The 23,107-nt window shown below is 36.8% G+C and overlaps 1 protein-coding gene across 1 annotated transcript in view; it reads left to right on the forward strand.

Annotated features, from left to right (window-relative positions):
- The window catches only part of LOC150102039 (RIMS-binding protein 2-like), a 540,578-nt gene that overhangs the window by 60,457 nt on the left and 457,014 nt on the right, over positions 1–23,107 (forward strand). Inside the window, exons 3-6 of the mRNA XM_090399955.1 lie at positions 2,997–3,113; positions 6,951–7,088; positions 7,269–7,391; positions 7,516–7,617. Of these exons, the coding sequence (XP_090256081.1) occupies positions 2,997–3,113; positions 6,951–7,088; positions 7,269–7,391; positions 7,516–7,617 (480 nt within the window). The remainder of the gene's footprint in view (positions 1–2,996; positions 3,114–6,950; positions 7,089–7,268; positions 7,392–7,515; positions 7,618–23,107) is intronic.

Below are 23,107 nucleotides of genomic sequence, written 5' to 3' on the forward strand. Positions count from 1 at the left end.
ACCAACGGGCATTGGGCCCATGGTGGTTGTTGTTGATGATGATGATGATGACTTGTAATGCCGGAACAGGCCACGCTAAATCCTTGATATGCATGATGATGATGATAATGATTTTTGTATCTATATCTAAATTATAAGAACATACAGTTAATATATATATATATAATTAATTTTTTAACTTGGGGATACTGTATATTATGGTTACCAAGTAATTTTATAAGCTTGGTTATTTAACTCCTAATCCCAAGTATGCACACAATTAAGTTTGCGCCTGAAACATAGTTCAAGTCTGAAGATGGTAGAACACCGGTGCAACTCATTGTAAAGGTGGGTAAAGCTCTGATCACTATTCTTAGTATTTTCCCATAATGTAAAGCACATCTCATTAAAGATTTGTGCTTTACATTATGGGAAAATACTAAGAATAGTGATCAGAGTTTTACCTACCTTTACAATGAGTTGCCCTGGTGGTGTTGCACCATCTTTAGACTTGAACTATGTTTCAGGCGCAAACTTAATTGTTTGCATACTTGGGATTAGGAGTTAAATAACCAAGCTTATAAAATTACTTGGTAACCATAATATACAGTATCCCCAAGTTAAAAAATTATATATATATATTATCTAAATAAGTCATGAAACTGTTACTAAAATGGAAATGAGACTCCGAACAAATTATGCACAGTTAAATATGCACACACGTATTGAATGAATAGAAACGATAAATAAATGAATAAACAAATAAATAGCATTCTAATAATTCTTGAGAATTAATGCTGTCAGAAAGAGGGGGGGGGGAGATAGGGTTAGATTTTTCTCTCATAGGGTGTTGCGTGATTTGGATTCAACAATAGGTATGACAGCTGGTGCGTGTAGTGCGTGGCTTCCATCGATGATTTTCCGGCTCCCTGGAGGTCTCTCTTAATAATAATAATAATTCGGCAACGACACTCCAGCTATTATGGCAATGTAGAATATCTCTGTGCATGTTTATACAAGTTTAGTCATCAGCCTCTTGTTCTTTGACTCCAGTATATTAGTCGAATAGGTTACTAGTAATGCTAAACGTGTTTTGTTTTCTCACCACTTTCACTGTTTTTGAAAGTATCGATCAGTTTTTTAATAGCATATGGGACAAATTTTAGATTAGTTCTGTATATAAAGCAGGAAGAACCTCAATCGAAAGTGATATAAAAACAACAGATACAGCAAGAGTTCTAAATTTGACTTGTTTTCCCTCGAGACTGAAACATTTCTGGAAGTTCCAGGGTCGGTCAGAGCCAAATGGGTCCATTGGGCACCGAAACAAGAAATTTAAAATTAGATAGAATTTTTGAAGATTCTACTGATCAAAACGCAAGAAAACTTTCTTAAGTTTATTTTTTGTAAAGAGATTATCAATAAATATATTATTTAATTTTTAATATTGTTGAATACCGAATTATCTTAAATTAGGACTGCACTAAAATTATCCTGATTTGCAACTGCCCTCTAGATCTCTGAAGGGCACTTTGGTACATATCCGTAAAATGAATTTTGATGAAAGTTTCCAGTTGTGGAAAGATTACCAAAAATGTGTTAGCAGAGAGGGCTTACGTTGAATGAAACTAAAGCAATCTCAGGAGATCTTTGTGAAGTAGTTTTGTGCACGCACATGAGTGCACAAAAATACTTGCGTTGTTGTGCACTCACATGAGCTTTTGAACAGACCTCGTGCATTGATAAGCACATGCAGTGCTTCAAAAATAAAAATAAAATAAGGACTCTTGATAAGACGGAATCTGCATATATGAAAACTTTCTAATGATATTCTCGCTTCTGTTTTAATACCCTTGGATTATTTGCATTTTCAGTTTCTCTCTTTCTTTCTTTCTTTTTTTAAGTATGCTCGAAGCAGTTAAGGCTGCGAGGACAGTATATTTTGTCTGTAAATTGCGAATGTTCTTCTGGTTGGTTTGCTTATTTTGAGAGACAAAAAAACCCGAGTTATCGGAGCAAAAACTTCGCCCACCGCATGAGACCTGTTAATGTCCACAACTATTTGAAATAAACAGGTAAACACGGCCATTACATTCAAGTATTTTATTATTATTTTTTTAAATATATAGCCTAATAAGGTATATTAAATTATCTGTCGGCACTTGAAATACTGTCGTTGCACTTCAACAACAACAAAAAAATCTACTTAAAAAATTCTGAAATTGAATAGCAGGAGGTACAAACTTAGCAATTGAGAGTCAGACAACTTTTATGTAAAATATTTTCTAAATGGTTCGTTGATTTTCTTCATTATTATACCTAAAAGTTTGTAAACTGTTTTTCTAAGAAAAGTATAATACTATTTTCTCGCAGAAATAACGATTTAAACTTTTTTTTTTTCCTTGCCCTTCTTCCGGGCAAGAAGAGTTTGCTAAGTCCCTTATCCACTCCCCCCTCCCCGGCGCGCGCGGTTACCTAATACTCTGTTGCCTTACAAGTAATTCCTGCTAGTGGATATCTTAGCGGGTACAGCTGTTGCAGTAATCCCTGCTGGTGGTAAAGAACAGAACAAGGTCAGCATTATGTTTCTTATAATGTACAGGCTACCCGTGCATCAATTATGAAAAGCGTAAAAAAAAAGCTTACAGACTCACTCCAGACTCTGTATCTGTAAGCAAGTCTCACTGAATTTCATAACGTCGACTGACGTAACTGGAACGAGCCTTTAGAGACTGCGTGAGCAAATTCATTACGGAGTTTCAGCTGCGCAAATATTTGTACCTGGAGAGAGAATGCTAAGTAATTCAGCACGTAACTCTCACTAGGCCAAGTTAGTTTCAGTGAATGACACAGGTGTCGCTTTTGTCACATCGGTTGATGCATGTGAGTTGATCGAAACATCTACCAAACAAAGCAGTTTCAAATTCATTTTTCTGTGGTATTACGAGTAGTGGTGCTTTGATTAAATGTTTCCGATTTTTTTTATATCATTTATGTTTTTTGTTTGTTTCTTTCAGAATAAGAAGGATATCCAAAATGACGATGCTAAGCCATCCAAGATACAAAACTTGAATGTACGTATTGCACAATTAGAAACTCAATGCAAGTCTCTCAAAGCAGAGAATAAGTTGCTGGTAAGTGGTGCCATCTCTTGGCAGTAATTTTCACTATTTTGACACTTGATTATATTCCTTAAGTTTTCTTCTGTAAACTTTTGTTTACAAAGTTTTGCGCACAATCATTCAGTTATTGCAAATAATAAATCCGATTACAGAATATGTAAACTGAATGGCCAACCCCCGATATCCTAAACAAATACCAAAATATAAGCCAATTGGAAAGAGAAGGCAGGGTATCCTCAAAAATCCTTATCCATCCAATATCCTCAAAAAAAAAAAAGAACATTGGATGAATAATAAGACCGGAACAGACCAATATGGTCATACCCATAATTAGCGTTATGATGATGATAAATCCGATGACACGTAATTTGCGTTTTTATTTTTAGTGAATAGCATGTGAATATTTGTGAATATCCTTCCCCTCGATTCCAGGTGGTTTTGTCTGTAGTAGGTAAATATAGAAATATGGAGTGAAAGCAGGCATAACATTTACAACCAGAAAAGCAGGTCCCAGAAGGTATTAGGACTTCGCCTTCGTTCCTCTTTCCAGAAACGATCCAATAACAATTTTCCATTTCCTCTCTGCAATATCTTATTCCATCACACACACACACACACACACACACACACACACACACACACACACACACACACACACACACACACACACACACACACACACACACACACACAAAAACAGCTCACTGTTATATTAACATTTGATTTTTTTAATGGTTCAATCGACCGACACTGATCTTTGTTTGAACGTAATTGACCCAAATGATGTGCTTCTCCATTAATACACTACGGCATTAGTCTCAAATCATCATTCACAAATTTGACAAAAAACAACCTTGGTTTGAGGATTTTCTTCTCCTTTCCTTCCAGGTAGATGAAAAGCAGATTACTTCATTCTGTTCACATAAATAAGAGCTCTTCACTCGATACCTTCGCATTAGCAAAAGTGCCCGTCTTGTTCTTTTTCTTGAGAGAAAAGAGGGGCGGGGTCATGTTTATCTCGAAATCGAGTTTGTGGAATGAACTGATGGATAAAATTTTTCCTGCTTCTTTCTCATTCTCGCTTTGGTTTCTGTTCTCTTCTATTTTCGTTATGTTTGTGCTTTCAATAGATATTTATTTTCTCTTCTCGCATTTCAGTTCTCTTTATTTTCTCTCCTATTCTTCTTCTTCCTCGCCTCGCTTCTTTTTCTTCTTGTTCTTTCGTTCCCATTCTAGTTCTGTTTCGTTTTTATTATTTTCTGTTTTTCATTCGCTTTCCCTTATTCTTCTTTTCCTGTTACTTTTTTCTTGTTATGTTTATATTCTTGTTTCTTTTCCTGTTTTGTTCTCCCTTTTTCCCGGTTCACTTTCACGCGATCGCGCATGGTTGAATATGCATTAAGGTTACGAGTAAACGAACGTCTACCTCGTCCAATCCTTTTGAAGTAGAGACGAATTCAAACTTCGAGTTAAGGCGTGCAGGTCGCGTCATGAAACAGCGTCCCATACGCTCCGTTGCGAAAGTTATTGTGACACTTGAGTATTTCACTAACCACAATATTCCTTCAAACACCACTTTCTTTTCCAATAAATATTGATAAATGAATACAAGTGTTTCGGTTCATTCCTTTGCCAAAATAGAGTCAGTTTCCATAGGGAACCAACCCTTTTACTCTTTCCAGTGGTAAAGTATAGGATTCGAATCAAAAGCCTTTCCTTCAACTAGTCGACATGTATCCGCTCTCATCTGGGGGAAGACAGATTTTTCACTTTCCTGTTAATTATTTTCCGCGTTTCGGGAAGAAACTCGAAGGATAATTAATATATATTGACGTCATAGCTTTAGTTACTTCTGCCATAATTACAACTAAACAGCCGACCCTTGTGCTTTCGTTTTCTCTCACCATATCTGTTGATACCCAACTGAATAGTTTCTCTGGAATCCCAACAACGTATGCCGAATTGTCCACAATATCAATGTAACGTTTCGTGTTAATTTTTATGAGTACTACGAGGACTCGTCTCCAAACCAAGAGAATTGAAGAGCGTGCGATTCGTCACCACACCACGTATGTTTAAACTGTCTTGTTCGTTAACAACATGTCGGCATCGTAAGGTGAATCGGAGTGTGGAGGTGCTTTTATGAGCAGCCGTTTTCCTGACTGAGAGGATCTACTGATGCAAGCTTGGAGAAACGCTGAATCCTTTCAGTCTTTCTGTCATCTCCTTTCTCCGACTTTCTAGTTTTCTTGACAGTTTTTTTCGAGTTTCTGTACGGATCTTCCATAGTCGAGTAAAAATACTAAAATAAAATACTAAACAATTCTAATACTGTGTATTTTATTATTCTCAGCATTACACATATAATAATGGGACATCTAGCCGATGGCATTCAATGTAAAGACACTTCCTCTGTTTGGAGACTTAGATTATGGGAATGCGTAAAACAGCACGCTTCTATATTAGCTTCAATTTCTTGCGAGCAAACACGGTGCATTTGAAGTACTGTAGCCCACAGATGGCGTAGAATTTGGACATTGAAAGTGTCACGACAGATAATTCAGTTTTGGAAGCGAATTTTCAGAGAACTTCAAAGTTATATCTATTGCAATTTCGACCAAGTCCATCATTCTCTCGTTGCTCATGAATGGAAAAAGGACACTTTTTTGAGCATTAAATATCGCCGAGACTAAAACAGGGCATCTCAGAGAGTCTCAAAAGGCGCACTACTGCTCTTCTCTTTACTTTTCTTTCCTGACACTCTTTTCTGTCTATCTTCACGCGATAACCTCGTACCGAAGCACGTGAAGAAGCAGCAGTTGATGTGCCTAATGAAGGGTTCCCTGACAGAAGAGGCCGAGGATGTTATCGACTTGATGGCCAATTATCACACTCTGATGACCGCGCATCATCAATACTTTCGACAAAGTAGGACGCTTCGGTTACGGACGCATGCCGATTTGCTTTTCGGTGCAGATAGTGCTGCTTCAAGGGGAAGATGTTCCAGTCATGTGATCGTTTTCCACTGTTCGCAAACGTTTTTTTCATTCCGTCCGTTCATTTTCACCAAGTATCCCCATTACGGCTTGATTTAAGATGACTAAGATTTCGCTTCTTTTCTTGGCTACGTTTACGATAAACGATTTTCCTTTTTTGTACGTGTGTGTGTGTGTGTGTGTGTGAGTCATTTGATGCAATCTCGAACAGATGACTTTTAGATCATTTCGCTACTTTAAACCGCTGACCTTTAAGGAATTCTTAAAATTATACGAATTACATACAATGGACCGAGAAACATGTTTAAACATGTCTGATTAAATATCTCGAAACAAAGAAATTTTCCCAGCCCCAAAAGAGAAAATGCAGTAATACGAAGGCCAACAGGGCATATGTCACATATGGTACGGGTTTAACGATTCTCCCCTTTTATTCCTGTGAAACTCACCCCTTCCCACGGTTATTTAAAATAGCCACAAAATGGCAGAAAGAAAACCATATTTTCAATAGTTTCGAAAAGACCGAGACACGTGTTTAAACATGTCTGATTAAATATCTCGCAACAAAAGAAAGTTTCCCAGCCCCAAAAGAGAGAATGCAGAATTAAATTTATTTCATATCATATTACCATTTATACCTCAAGAATTTTAAATTAATCACTGTCTTACAGCTTCGTGCTTCGATTGTGTAGTCAGAGAAATTTCTCAACTAAATCAGAAATTTAAAATAATAATAATTTGTACTGCAAACAATAAGCTTGGTTTTGACTTCCATTTTCTTTATTCTGACTGTTCTGTTCTCTTCTTTCGCAAAGCAAATCTTACTGATGAGTTTTTGTGGGTTCGTTTTCAGAGGAAGACGAAGATGGAGATGGAATTGGAGAGGCCTCGTCAGCAACGGGAAATTCAAAAACTTCGAAAGCGAAATTCTGAATTGGACAGGGATGTGGAGAAACTCAAAGAAAGGGTGAAGACTTTAGAAAAGACTCGGGTAGGTTTGGGCACTGTAGCCTTATCTTTACTGTTTTTGATGTGGAAACATTTTAGTCCTTCGTAGGGATAATAGATGGCGCAAACATCAGTGTCGGTTTCCATTGCGATTTCACTTATGTATTCAATCCAGATGTAGCCATGAGATTTTTATCATTAATTATTTTTCTCTTTGTTGCAGACGCCTAAGGAGGTGTGTTTGGAGAGAATAAAAATCAGTTTTGCTCGCCAACGAGAGAGGGAGAAAGTGCGCCAAAAATGGGTCAAAAAGGAAATGATGACTGAAAAAGTGAACGATGTTTTGGTGAGGCTTTCGTAGTTATTGAGATTCTTCCACTTCTAATTAATTATAGTTTATGGATATTAAATAAGTCCTTGAACTCATTATTATCTTAATGTGTGTATTTGTTTCTCTTCTTCCCGCACAGAACGGAACCATCTATCAGGATATCGCAGATCTCCACAAAATAATCAGGCAGTCTTCCAAAGAACGACTTCAGTTGGAGCGACATCTAGCGAGAGCCACCGAGGTAAGTAAACTGCTCTTGTAGATTTTGCTAAGCAGAATTTACTTTTTTTGGCGGGGTAACCTTGGCCACTGTTGTCGTAATAAGCTTAGCTATGTCAGAATTGCGAATTAATATTCGAGCTATACTGAAGGAAAATGAAAAGATGTCATTTTTTTATCGTACATTGGAGTTAATTTCTTGTATAAACATAACTGTGGCGACTGTGATTTTTTTTTATTTTTAAATTTAAATCGTTAGGAATTTCTTTCTTCTTCCTTATAATAATATATTAAGTGCATTATTAACTCTAATATTTACTATTTAGGAAAAAAATAGTCCTTGGACTTTTTTTTTTTTTTGGATAAGTTTTATGCAATTAGTTTTGTCCTCAGCTACTTGCTAGAGCTAGAAAATTTGACGTGTAGTGCTCCGATCATTTTTATTATTTTTTTTTTATTGGCGTTGAATCTTTTATGCAGAGTGATTCTCCATCTTCTCATGAAGATGGCGAATCGCTCATCATTTTACGGCTTAAGAAGTTTGTTTGTAGCCAGATTAATGATTTTTACTTTGGACTAGATGAAAATATGTTTTCATGTACTCATTCTGGATGTCTGTCTACTTCACCCCACCATTCTAAGTATTGTCTTTTAATTTTATACCTTCACTTGAACCGTCGCATCTAATTTATTCGTTTGTTTTGAATTCTGCGCCATGCATTTTATTTTTTCCTGAATAAATTTCATTTCTTGATTTCAAGGCTTCGCGAATAGGATCATGTAAACATGTTGCAGGCGATGAGCCTAATGGAATTAGGTTCCGGAGACTTCAGAGACTAAGAAATTAATTATTTACCTGTGGTGCATTTTGTTAACTTGCATGTAACGCCAGTTGGATGGAAGATGAACTGTTGCTTTAGGAAGGAGATGATATTTCCCTGACCCTCATGACTTTTAATTCGTTACTACTTCTAAAGTAACATTTAGGTTATTACGAAATTCTTTTTCATCAAGCCTTTATTCCTCAGACTATTCCTCAATTGTCTCAATCCGTCGATTGAGACAATTCTGTCTCAATCGACGGATGCATTATCATCATCTTGAAAATGGTGCGGAAATATGCAACATCGCACACTGTACACGATTCGAAATATTTATTAACTTAAAAAAAAAAGAAGTGACAGTTTGTATTTCTTTCAGAGATGTTATTTGGCCAAGTCCATGCCATGACGGGTCATCGTACTTTATGTAGTTTGTGCAGCAGATTTAAAACCTAACTTGCGTATCATTTCACGTCATTATTTCCAAATTTTAGGCCTCCTTTTAACGATCAAGAGCGAAATCTGGATTCATCTCGCTACAGTATTGTTTTTCCTTCCTCAGCAGTCCAGTTCTGTAACTACTGATGCCGTTGGAGTCGGTGCTTCTGATTTCATTTTGCAGTCCGAAACGGGTAATTTACGAACAAGAGGACAACAGAGCTGGCATTTTGTATTTCGTTGTTCATGGATCGAATCGATGTGAGTGAATCTTGGCATGAGTTGAAATTGGGGGAGAATTGCTGACACGGTTGTGCCGTTTCTGTTTCGTGCTATGTGCTCTTTCGCAGAAATGATATCTTGTCTTTTAATAAATTATTTAGGACCGTAGTAGACTTCGGCAATCCTGTGGATTTCTTTTCTTTTTTAGTTTGTTACGATTTATCTCCGTTTGTTGAGCACCCAACGGGCAACTTTTTGTTTGCCTTGCAGGCTTCGCCGTTACTCATCCTATCCTATCCCAATGGCTTTAACAGACCTTTAAGGCCCACAAACTTCCAAGCATGCTTGGATTTCGTAACCGAAGTAGGAGGATAGGATGGTCACCCCCTATGCCTCTAAGTATTCCTGGCTGCATCCCTGTGTGTTCACAGGGCTGGTTTGCCTGCTTGCGGGATGAAAAACCTCAGATAAACCGGCGGAAAAACCCCTGCTGTCTACGCTCAAGACCGGCTAACTTAGCTATGCTGAGGAAGATCCTTAAGCTTCTCGCGTCGGCGACGGTAATCGAACCTAGGACACTCCTTCCCCAGGCATATGGTTGTGAAGTGCATAGCCACCAGGCTAACCCCGCGGACGCCGTTACTCATACAAACTATGTTTATTTGTGATCTGAGGGAGAACCTGGACCATCTTTGGCAATGTTCTAATTTGCATACACGCCTATGCCTTCTAAGCTAAAAAAAATCAAACCCATCCACAATACTAAAATGCTATAGAATAAGCAGTGTGTGTGTGTTTAGTTATAGTCTTGCGACCCCATTCGGAATGAAACTTTTCACACTACAGTATTTTCCTGATATGGACACGAACTAAAACCTTTATTTCCAGTCGATTATTTCATCTTAAATGTTTCCAGCTGATTTTTAATTTCTTTTTATTAGCTATATTTTACGAATAAGCAAGGATTCAATTCTTTTCTCATGACTTTGTAGGAGTTTACAATCCGCCATCTGATATTTTTAATGCGATAGTTTTTTCAACAATAAAAAAAATATTTTATTTCGCTTGTGATGACAGTTGTTTTTATTGTTATAAAGAACGCTGACAGCTTGAAAAAACTTTCAAGCAAACCCAAATTAGGATTTTCTCGTGTTATTTAGTTTGTGTTTCCTTCTAAGCCAGAAAAAAAAAAAAAATCAAAGCCAGATCAATCCATCCTTTCTATTTAATTTGCGTAATGTCAATTGTATGACATGTTTTATTTCTTAAAAATAGCTTTTTTTTTAACCTGATTTTTGGCACCTATGTCATTCATTACAAACCCGTTTTGTCAATTATTACTGAATTTTGTCGTAATGGAATACGACAAAATCAGTATCTTTCAAGGTAACTAGCTAATGGCGATATGATAACCTAAAATGGATAGATATGCAACCCGGTGATGGAATATGCAAAATTTGAAGCATTAATAGTAGATGTTAACATAGAAAAATTGAGAAAGAAGTATAACAGATTTCTTTAAATATTTTCTCAAAGTATACTTTCTTTATATTGATTCTAAAAGTGTAACCTAAATGTTTTTCCGTTGTTTTCTCAATGATCGCCGCATCATAAAACATCGGTGGTCCTTTCCGACCGCCAATATTTTGGAAGCAGTCAGGATTCGAGAACCTCTCAATGTAAAGTGTGTAGACCTAGAAATAAAATAAAACAAATAAAATAAGAGAGTTTATATGACGATCTTGAATGATTTTTCTCTCAAAATTTATTTATAATGGCACAGAAGAAATTGGTTGACTTTTTTTTTCTTCCTTGAAAGTGATTCAAAGCAATTCTATAAGTGTTAGAACTGAAAACATGTTTGAAGATAATAATGTATCATTTATTAATAAATGATAACAAATGCGCATGCGTCAGCAGTGATAGAATGTGTGAGATTTTTCATGATGTCACTGATACAAACGCCGAATATATAAGTAATTAACGCATGGTAAAAAATAGCGACGACCATTAGCGCACCTAGAAAGGGGGACAGGGGCCCTGGCCCCTTCCCCCACAGAGGAAAAAGATTTCAAAAATCTTTTCCTAATTAAAATTAATTTTTTTATTTATGTTATCTCGTGTCTTCTATTTCTATACTACTTATTAATTAGCGATCACTGCAGATGCTCAGTCATAGGTCGTATGCGATGCGTAGTGTGTATTCTTAAATCGTCTACTCAACTCGGCTCCCCCCTAAGATTAAACCCTGGGTGAGCTACTGGCGACGACATTAACAAAAGCTTATAAACTGGCCCCCAGGATTCGAACTTACATCTTGTTGTTTGGAGAACGGAGACGATATCCACTCAGTCATCTACTCAGTGGATCAAGGCAATTTTTGCCGATTAATCCAACATAGTTGTTAATAACAGCGCTAAGCGGTGGCGCCATCTTGTGGTCACCAGTAATAGCAGTTCTTTCAGGAGATCAGAAAGTGGTTGGTTAGTCAAATTTGTATTTTTACATTGGAAGGGAATGTAGTTAACAAATTAAATTTATCAAGCTGATAAGACTTTTACGGTAGGGTCACTAAGGACATGGCGTAACGAGTACAAATGAATGGCTTATCTTCCCACAAACGATACGTCGTCTGACGCCTGTTAAAATAATGATGATTACTACAATGACTTCGTGTTGCACTCGTTTTCTGTGCAGCGAAATCATTCTTTTGGCGAAACTGAAATTCCACATTTCACACTACAGTTGTGAAATACGAAAGAAAACAGCGCAGTGCAAGTCCACGATGTACTTTTGGAGCTTCTCTTTACTTGTTGGCAGAGTGTAGGCCTGAAGTTCGAATCCAACAAAGCGAAGGGTAGTTGATGTTTCGTGGCTCTGTCGCTATGGCAACTGGGATCTGCTAGACAGTACTCCGCACGAGATTCACAACTTAAGTGACAAGCTGTCGTTATTCCACTGTGTGCTCAAGTTGTCTATATAGAAAGCTGCCTTACCACAGAAATATGAACGGCAAATTTCACAGAAGACATCAGCACCAAGCAACCATGCATTTCTTGCAGAAGCGGACATCCGTGTGATTCTTACAAACTGTATTTACATAAATGTGTTGAAAGCATTTTATTTAATTTTTTTTTTTATTTCTTTCTATTCAAAGCGTACGGGAATCGGGTCTGAATAACTTAAAATAGAATGATATCGTGAGCGCCATCTCGTGGGCTGAATATTTGTGAAGTAAAATGTGTATAACTCACGAATTATAATTTCTTCCCGTGTACTGATAGTCTGCGTGCAGCTACTATAACTATAATATTTAAGTTTTCCGTCTGTTGTTTCGACTGTTTGTACACACATAATAGCGGCACTCTTTTAACTGTAGCACGGTTCATCACAAAATGTTATTTGCATTAATTCATGCATTTGTCTTCCTATCAGTGATTCTTTTGGGTCATTTGCAATACTCGCTAATTAGTAAACTTACGCAAAATTCAGTGAAAATGAACTGAATTTTGCTTCTCATTCAGATATGTATCTTAAAATACGTCCGGAACATCTTACATTGACTTCATTAACTGAAATAAGCAATTTTGAGAAGCATTCGACTGACAAGCATGTCGTCTCTTTTATGACAATTGCAGAGACACTTTGGGACAATGTTTAAAAACGTTGGCGCAATTCTAGCGAGACAGTCAGTGCGTCTGCTAGACTGTTAAAATGATTAGACGACACTTGTCTGTGTGTGTGGATGTAGTAGGATGTGCGCAAGACAGCCCCAGTAACTAAGTGCACAGCAAGAGTTTGAATAAATGAGTGATGCAAGTGAATTAGGGCGGGAGAATGGTCGGGATGCTACAGTTACTGAGATGGACAGTGCACAGTTGAAATACACAAGTATGCCTGTAATTGGAGCCTTAATGAAATTAAAATCCGTAAGTATTTGGTGGATGGTCTTCGTTATCCAACGAGAATCACATTTGCCTGTTTGTTTCTAAAGTGAACTGTGGTTAGATCATATTAACAGATTATTTATCCATCTCTCTCTCTCTCTCTCTCTCTTTCTCTGTGCGTGTGTGTGTGTGTGTCGTTATTTTTTTGTTTCTCCCATTCTATTTTGTTATTCCCAATTTATGTATATGTATTTAAAACTTGCATACTCTCTTAGTATTATTGCGATATTTTATCATACAAACCATAACCATACTGCTTTAAGTAAATATTATTAATTGAATTATTTTTCTGCTGTAATTAAATATTACACCAGAATTGTCTTAGCTTAAAAACATTCAGATACAAGTTAAATCAGGCCAGTCATATAAAGTATGCTAGAATATGGGAAGCATACTAAATGTTTGAACAAGAATGATTGCATATGACTTGTTCAGGTTTAGCTGATTTAGAAAAGGATTCACCAACTCTTTGAACAATCTTTTAGATTTATAGGAATCATAATGAATAAGGAGACTTCTTTGCCGTTTAATACGGTAATCAGTGTTTAAGCTAATCAAGAAATTCCGTGCTCTTTTTCGCGTTTCATTTATTCACACGAACTAGTTGCTCTTTAGTAATGGGGATTATAGGAGCAAGAAATTTTGTGGACTGGAAGAAGAGAACAAGGATGTATTTTGTCTTTGGTGAAGAGAGAGAGAGAGAGAGAGATTCTTAAATGCCAAAAAAGGAAGCGGGATTATTTAGTGCGTGTGCGTGTGTGTGTTATACATTAGCCTTTCTGTCCATGTTTCCATTGGGACAGTGCTCCCATGCTCCAGATCGTTCGCCAGGTTGATATCAGATCCATATTTTCCCATTCTGATGAAATCATACTGTAGCGATATTCATCGCTCCAGAAGTATTCCCTAATCATCCACGTTCCAGATTTTGCAGTTGAAGCACCACTTCAATCAACCATTGCTGGACTTGAACTGTTACGAGGACGTTCGAAACCATAAGTTGTGCCCTGCGCGCTGCTTTCGTTTAAAGTAAATATGATGCTTACTGACGATTCCATCATGTACGTATTTTCGTAAAAATGCCACCCGTATCATTTGCATAAACTTTATTTGCATTTATAATGATGTATTTATAAAATACAACTCTCTGACATTAGGATTTCTTTGGTATAGAATGAGATTTTTTGCTCTCTTAAGGCAGTGCCTATGAAATAAGGCATTTCCTAGGCACCTACACTTTCTCATCCAGTGGCAAAAGGATGTAGCGAATCACTGTTCGATAGCATGGACTTCCAACGCTCTGTTGACCAGTCCCAATATTCTTTACCCCAGCATTAACCATTGTGATCCTCCATGCTTGATGTTTGGATCATGTACTATGCCTCTCCATAGAAACTTAGACTGTACAGCAGTTTACGTAGTGTTCTATTCACCTGGTGTTTGCCGGACAGATTGGCCAAGTGGATGACGTACTCGCCTTCAACCAACAGGCTGCGAATTCGAATCCCTCTCTGGACATGCATGTTTGTAAATGCCTTTTAAATACGGAGATGAATTTCATCTCTCGGTGTAACTCCCTCCCCCCTTCCCCAACCCGTTTATTTGAAGCCAGAAGTGGCTTGAAAAAGTTTCCATTTTTGGATTAGAGCAGAGTTTCCGGATTATGTAAAAGAAATAAAATATAAAAACTTAACTCACTCACGGTGCTAATATATGTTTACTATCTTTCGTGTGTGTGTGGGTGTGTGTGTGGGGGGGAGAAGCTGAACTGCAGTTCTTTAAACTCGTTTCAACATAGTCCTGCCGCGATTTCTGTATCCACCCCTTTCGTTCCTTGACGTAGCTTTCTTGACTGAGGTAGTATGTTTGCATTTTCATCGAGTAGTAATGTTGCGTTACAGTTGACTTTAGGTGACGTAGTTCCACGAGTGCCATGAATAGAACGCTACTGATATGACGTCTTACGATAACACCTCTTTCGAGTTTGTAAGTTCTTCTCCACGTGCCACCGATAGCATGCAGATGTACACTCGACTATAGGGGTATATCTGCTTGCCTCTATAATAGTATGGATGCTGAAACGTGGAAGTGTCTCAATACTTTTTCCCCAGTATTTTTTTCAGCAAGATTTATGCGCAAGACTTGAATTAATTGTTTCTTGAAGTTTTTTGCTGTCGCAGTTTAAGCTTTGACGATGCTGTATTTAATTTTATTTATTTAAACTCGTGTTTTTGATCGGTTGAAATATCACAATAGTAATATTTCAAACTTTCAATGATTTTTGTTATCACTCGCTCATCTTATTTATAATATTCACATTCACATATAAATTTTTTATAATGATTGCTGTGTTATGCAGTTTAATTAAATGAAAATGAGATTTACATTCATTTAGCTCGAGATCAACCGCACAAGCTGTTCACCATCTGCATTGCGAGGAGCTGCAACAATGTGTTACATATCGTATGCAGATTCTCTTATTTTGTGAATAATAATGACCGTTCCTATTTGGGCAAATCTTCATGCTGGAATAGCATTCTTATATGAAAATAATATATGGATAACTAAAAAATAGATCAACGAAGAAATGAAAAAAATAGATCGGGGAAGACCAGATCATTAGCAGAAATGAAAGATTTGAGTACAAAAAGAGACAATGAGATGTAAATAAATAATTCACTAATTATTCACAGCCGACGTTTCGCTAGCTTAAGCTAGCAATATCAGAGGCAGTTTAACACTACACACTCAGTGAAGACAGAAACAGTTTCACATTGAATGTCTACACATTCGATGTGTTAAATTTCTCTAATGTTACTAGCTTAAGCTAGCAAAACGTCGGCTGTGAATAATCAGTAAATTATTTATTTGCATTCCATTGTCTGTGTAGTTTTCTGTTCCAGAAACTTCGATCTGATAACAGAGACAGCTACGGAAATTTAAACGCGGAATTATGAAAAGACACTTTTACAAGAATTACATTTTAACTTTAAGAAACGATAGATAATTATAGAAACAGGTTAAATCATGATGTGAATCGTATATCGTCCAATAGGCTAACCAAAAATAGGTGGAAAGCATAGATGCGGTGCACTCGTCGCCCCTGCTGGCAACCAAAGTTGCAGGCGTTTATGAGGTCATTGAGAAACGACTTTTGTGAATAGATAGGTTTAGGATTGCATTTTTTTCTGTATGGTAGTTCTTCGAATAAGCTGCTGTTCGTTATCATAAGTTTCCATAAATAGACGTGGTCTCGAATTTAAGTTTATATATCAGCAGAGTGGACATGTCGTGATTCTATTTATTCCAAATTTCATTTTGCAAGAGTATACAAAACACTAATATCGCCCATCTGTAGTTAGTTCATATAAACAAACCTTAGTTTTATATATCTGTTCAAATTTTATGTGATTACTTGAAAAATCCTCGGTAGCGATATCGTTAAAGTTTTTTTTTTTTTACTATAAAACTCAAAATATTTATGGCTTAAAATTCTGATAGGGGAACCAAAAACAAATATCTGACTCTGTTTACTATAAATAATTAAACATTACGTATTCTCATATCAGTTTTCTTATTAGGCCTAGCGATCTGTTTGGTCCAAATGAATTGACTTTTGAAACCTAATTATGAAAAGTTAGCCAGGTTACGCGCATCCAGATAATTGTCTATCGAATGAGTGTGCGCGTGTGCACCGGCTAGTTTGCCTAGTTTGAGAACAGAAATCCTCTTCATTCCGATAAGAGAGCGTCACTAACCCCTACTTGAAGAAAGCCTAGGAAATGCCTTCCAGTATGAGATTTGAAGTCGGGTCTTTTTTACTGGCCATCAGACGCTAGGCTAAGAACTGTTATTTTGTTTCTGTTAAATCGTATCCTAATTAAATAAAACATTGCGCGCTGTGCTGGTCAATGCTTCTTATTCTATTTTTAACACTTTTTCTCCTTTATATTAATATTTGCTAGTCCAACATCGAAAATTCATTCTTGAGATTTTTTTTTAAATATCAAAGGACTGTTCAGAGACTCAAATGCATTTAATTGAAATTCTCATCTGGAGTGTTTTTTTCTCTCTTCCATCCTTTTCATTTTCTGCTTACTTAAATTTTAATGTTTTTTCCACCCACCGCTTCTTTTCCCGGTCGGTTAATTTTCATTTTGTTTATTTGTTTTCTTTCAGTTTTTCTGTATTTTTTCTCTTTCTTGGTTTTCATTTTATTTTTGATATATTTCGTTTCTTTATTTTTATTTTCCCAATTTCTTCATCTTTTCGTTCCTTGTTTTCACCTTTCTTTTCATTTCCCATTTTGCACATTCTGTCTAATTTTTCTTCTCTTTCTCATTTTCCCTTACAATTTATATATATTTTTTATTTATCCTTTAACATTATTGTTTCTCATTATCATTACACCTCCTGTTCTTTCTTTCTTTTCTTATTATTGCTATTAGTACTTCTTCATATGTTTATCATTTTTACTTTCCTGTCTCAGTTTATTTTCTTTCTTGTCTTTTTTCATTTTTTCACTTTCTTGTTATATATTATTTATTCATCCCCCTCCCCCCAATGTGTTGCGCGCGCGCGCGCGCGCGCGCACACACACACACACACACACACACACACACACACACACACACACACACACACACACACACACACACACACGCGCGCGCGTATACAAAATATATGAAGGAGTAAACTCAAACACTGAAAGATTAGCATGGTAAACCCTTATTTACCCTCCTAAGATAATGTACTGCTCCTTTTATTTCGGTTCACAAAGCTCCAAATAAGTTGTAGATTTCTTCCCCGCACTTTTCATATAAGAGAATAATCCGAAATGAGAGTGATTATTTTCTCCCCTCCCTCCGTTCTTCTCCATCCCCAATAAGCTATCTGCAAATAACTCCTCTGGAGTTCCTCTGTGCCAGCTGCCTTCCCTCCCTGCAGCGGTAGTGGTAGAGTCCATGGTGAGTCTCAGCCATTGATTAGTTCGAAAGAGGAAAAGGCTGATGTGCTGTAGGCGACCGCAGCTAAGATCGTGATACTGTATCGTAGTAGTTGGTGTTGTTGTAGTCTGTGTCGTGTGGAGTAGCCATTGAAGTCATTTTCAAGGGATATTTATATCGTTGGTGCAGTGCTTGGGGTTGAAAGGTAAGGCTACTCTTTTGCTTCCTCGTTTATTGCCAATAACATTAGTACATCAACAAGATGATGTTCGGACCGGTCTCCCTTTGCCATTCCCACCGCACCGAATAGCATAGCCGTATTTCCAAGAGTGATGTAACTACTGCTTTTTTTCCCTTTAATCCTCTTCTCTTTACACTAATGTAACCGAATTTTTAACCCAAGTATTTCGCAACGTTGGCGTAATGTTAATGCAGACTAAACCAAGTCGGTGTTTATATTCTGTATAAGCATCGATTATTATTTTATCTGCCTCCACAATGACAATTTGAAGTATTAATAGAAACAAAAATCCACAATGAATATAGAAGCAAAATGAAAACTACGACTCCGTCAGCAACAAGGTTAGGGCAGCTCCAAATTCATCTACCAAGTGTCACCCGTAGTGCTAAGCCTAACCCATTTCTTACCGACAGGGATTGCCCCTTCAAATCATGCTTCACCACACGCTTACTAGCTCTGCGGGGAAATCAGCAACTAGAGTTTTCTCCCTCAATATTAAGTTAAATAAAATGTGTTGAATACTGAATTTACTTCACATTTGACATTATTTTATCCATATTAAATTTTAATTTAGCATCGTACAGCTTAAAATTTTAGAAAATTTTAAAACGAGTAACTTAGACGGAAACACAGAAGGAATGTATGAATTTCATAAAATAGATTTACATTTCGCAATTACATGATATTTTGTGCTGCAGAATATAATAATCATTTAAATAATTGGCAGTTTCAGAAAAACAAAAAATGTTCTGTTTATTGTCGAGTTTTCGACTGTAGTAGCTATGTTAACTATTAAATAATGGTTAACGACTTTCTATTCTTAGTCTAATTTTTTATGGGGCTCCCACCCACCAAAAATTGTAAATCTATAGTACGTTAGTTCCGTGAGCTAGCTAAGCAATTTTATAATTTTTATGCTTTTTTGAATGCGTAAATGCAGACACTAAACATCGAATTTTTTCAAGCCACTTCAGGTCTCACTAAACATGATCAAATGAATATCGAAATTCATGACCATTAAAGGCAATCATAAATATCCATGCCTACGTCGGGATTGGATCCCGCAGTCTGTTGGTCGGAGAGGGGTACGTTAGCCACTGGGTCAAGAGTACAGCTGCTGTTCTGGTGTCTTTTTATTTTATTTATTTTTTAGTTTAATGTCACATGAAATGCATCGTGGCAAAAGACCGTATATATCATTGCACTCAATAAAATATGTTGTTCTGTCTTATGGCAGAATTTCACGAAACCATCGTTATAAAGAACTATTAATGATTATAGGGACTGGCTGTGAGGTTGTTTCGTTTCAGGTTTACTGTTTTTCCTCTGATAAATTAGATGGACGAATACCTCCTGGCGAGGTATTAGTTCATCTAATAATAATAATAATAGCTATTAACTATAACACTGTGTGTGCGTAACTAGTAGGGTAGTTCATATTAATACTTCATTATATAGTTATTAATAGTAATTCGATATCGACTATCTCGTTACATGTAACTTCTGAAAAAGTGAAAATTTCAGTTACGTTTATTTTTAGCATTTGAGTATAAACTGCTGATTAACCTTATTACGTGATCTAATTATAATCACAACATTTCTGGACAGAATTTACATAAAAAATAAGATGATATATTTACAGTAACGTTACTGTCATTAAAGTGGTTGGTTCTTCCCTATAAAGACATTTGTTTTCTTTTATAATAGTTTACTGGCGTTATCGTACTATAATGTTTATGGCAAAGATTTTGTTTTGTTAATTATGAGCTACTTGAAGTGATCCAAAAGATAGAAAGTGTGTGAATTAACTATGAAAAGGTGCAGCCATTACCCACCCTGTCATCTGCTCAGCTTCCTGTAAGTGGATAAAACGTTGGCTAAGCAGACTGAAACCTCTTTGCAGAGAGTAACTGCCAGCTACGTCATTAGTGCAACTGCCCCGATCGACTGGTGGGCCATTACAGGGAACGTCTAAACAATTGGGAGGAGCTGTTGGCAAATGACGCATCGCAGCACGAGACGAAATGACGGCAAGCCTTAGATTTATTGTTTCGTAACATGTCGTTGCTGAATTCTTCGCAAACTGTCAAGTGTATGTGTTCCTCTTCAAATATTCTTTTATACGTATTTAGTGCTGAATTTAATGGGTTGCACATTCGATTGCTGTACGCATGGCCCATCGAAACTAATACACGTCAAATATATTGTGATATAATTAACAATCGTTACCAAACTGAACTCTTCAGCATATTTCGTGGTATAATATTTGAAGACAGGGTTTCCTTCTTCTTAAGCTTTGTTTTCAGAAGAAAAAGGAACTGATTTTTAGGCAAATGATTAGCTTTTATAGTGCAGTATCAAGCAGTTAGTAGTCGAAGTGAACCCTAAAACAAAAAAAAAGTATGCAACCATTACAGTAGTTGAATATTTTGTTTTGTTTTAGGGTAACAAAAGGTTCAGGAATTTCCTACATAGCTAATGCATATCAGTGTTATCCTATCTAAGACTGCAGTCCAATTTTTTTAATTGATTTCTTTAAAAAGTCTCGATTTTTTTACTTAGAAACAGGGAGAGAGAAGCAGGCTCTAAATATGGAAACGCGATTCCCTTTTTTTTATCAGTGAAATTCTTTTCTGTTTGTTCAACCTGCAGTGTGATGCACTAAACAAGGAAGTAATGATGGAATCGATGGACACGTCAGCGGAGTGACCAGAAAGTGGAAATGCCGCTGACGTGTCTATTGCCACCGACCTCACCTTCAGAACGAGTAGTCTCGTAGGAAGCCGAAATCTACACAGACTTCTTGGTACTCGAAACTATGCAGAAGTCATGCTTATCATATGACATCGTTTTCTGAAATGCTTTCTGTCGCAACATATGAGAATGATGAGATTACGACTCTTGAAGGACGATAAGAATTTATTTCTTGAGTATTCCTATGTTCTGAAAAAAGGAGAGCCTCTTTTTGGCGTCTTTTTCAGAATCTAAAGAACTGAAGGTAGTCTGTTTCTCCTTGAAGTATTCAATGAAGTGAAACGCCTGCAGATTCTGATTCTGAAAATGGTGTCTGAAGTGAGACAGATGCCCCAACTTTCTTGATGCTGAGGCAGTTATAGATGTGAGAGGTTTACTCCAAGAAAGATGTCATTGCTATTTATCAACGAAGGTGAATTTCTTCTCGGTGAAAACACGGATGAAAAGAGTAAGCACTGGTTGAGTAGATCTTGCTTTACCAAGAATGAGGCGCAGGAAATTAAATAATCTAAGTTATTTGCCTACCATTGGAAAAAGATATGGAAATAAGCATAATATGGAAGTAAGAATGATATATTAATTTAGCAAAGTTCAAAAGAAGCATTTATCAGAGAGAGCGAGGCTAGATTTCTCGTAGAAATAATGGTCTCACTTTCTTTCTTTCTTTCTTCTTCGATACTGATACAGAGCCACTGTATTGTTTAACACCCCTTCTAATAAACAAAGGGAAAATGAATGACCAAATGTTTTTTTTTTTTTTTGAAAACTTCCGTCAGGGATGTTAGTGAAGTGGAGTTCAAGCACAGGAAGTAAAATAGTGACATTTTCTAAACTTGTGCGTTTTTCCATGGCAGCAGTCATTTAAAATTCTGATTGCGTTGCTTTGTCAATACGATGCGTGTGTTAATTCATGCTAAAATTTCCCGCGTGTCATTGAAGCAAGAAATGGAATCTGAAAGAGAAGGCAGCAGTTTCAATGATGTCAGTGAACACAGAATATACATAAAATGTACATAAAATAAATGCCTGAGCAAGCAAATATCATAAAAACTTCTCAGCCCTTCCTTTTCTTTTTTGACCAAATCGACTTTTTCTCTTATTTCTCTCTCTCTCTCTCTCTCTCTCTCTCTCTCTCTCTCTCTCTCTCTCTCTCTCTCTCTCTCTCTTATTCTAAAATCTTATTCCATCACTCTTTCGTGTCTCGCTTCTGTCTTACCCCGGAGACGCATGGGGCATCAATCAGTGAAGCGTGAACATTAAGCTTCCTGTACTGTAATACGACTTAACCGTTCTTCGTTTCGTCTTTTTTTTTTGACACATTAATGTCTGCAGAGGGCGCTGACTCTGCTACTATTCGACCTAAATACGAATGTCTGTAGCTTCTTCACAGACATGTCGGCTATGTCCATAGAATGATCTGGATCTCTGCCAAAGACTTTAGGGGTTAGTGATGGGTGGGGAAAATGGAGATGATCTGTCTCTCTCTCTCTCTCTCTCTATCTCTCTGTCCCACCAAGAGTCTGTTCAAGTACAAGCATTTATATGGAACCTCTTATATGTGATGCATATTCAGTCTGCGAATAAAACAAATTTTCATGTTTATCTGTCCTTGAACAAAATAAAAATAATCACTAAATATCCCTTTCGTGGAATGATTAAAAAATCATCCAAGCAACTATTTAACTAAAGGAAAATAATGGTGAATCCAATCATCAACAGCTTGGATAACCAACGCATCTGTCCATAGATGAGAGAGAAAAATACTAGCAACATTTCTATAGAATACCGATCTCAAGATCGGTAATTTATCAATAAGCTGAGACTTGCGTATGGCAGCAACAGTGATCTCTGTGATAAGAAAAGAGTTTAGGGAAGGTTGTTTGATTGGTTGTACAGATTATTCCAAAGCAATTAAGGCTGTAAAGCGTGTGCTTTACAGATTATGTCTATAATTTGTGTTTTCTGGCTTTGCATGCTGTTCCTGATCCTGCCACTTGCATAGGAGACTCATTCTCATTTTGTTCAAAAGCTCTTGTAAAACAGGATTGAAATCCAGGTCTTTCCGACTAAATTGCATCTTTACTTTTAGCTACACTATCAAGGCGGTTTAGATGAGAGTATAGAGTGGTTTAGAGCATGTTCA

The sequence above is a fragment of the Typopeltis vanoorti genome, chromosome 11 (assembly GCF_054136105.1).
Source record: "Typopeltis vanoorti isolate ZY-2024b chromosome 11, IOZ_Tvanoo_1.0, whole genome shotgun sequence".
NCBI lineage: Eukaryota > Metazoa > Arthropoda > Arachnida > Uropygi > Thelyphonidae > Typopeltis > Typopeltis vanoorti.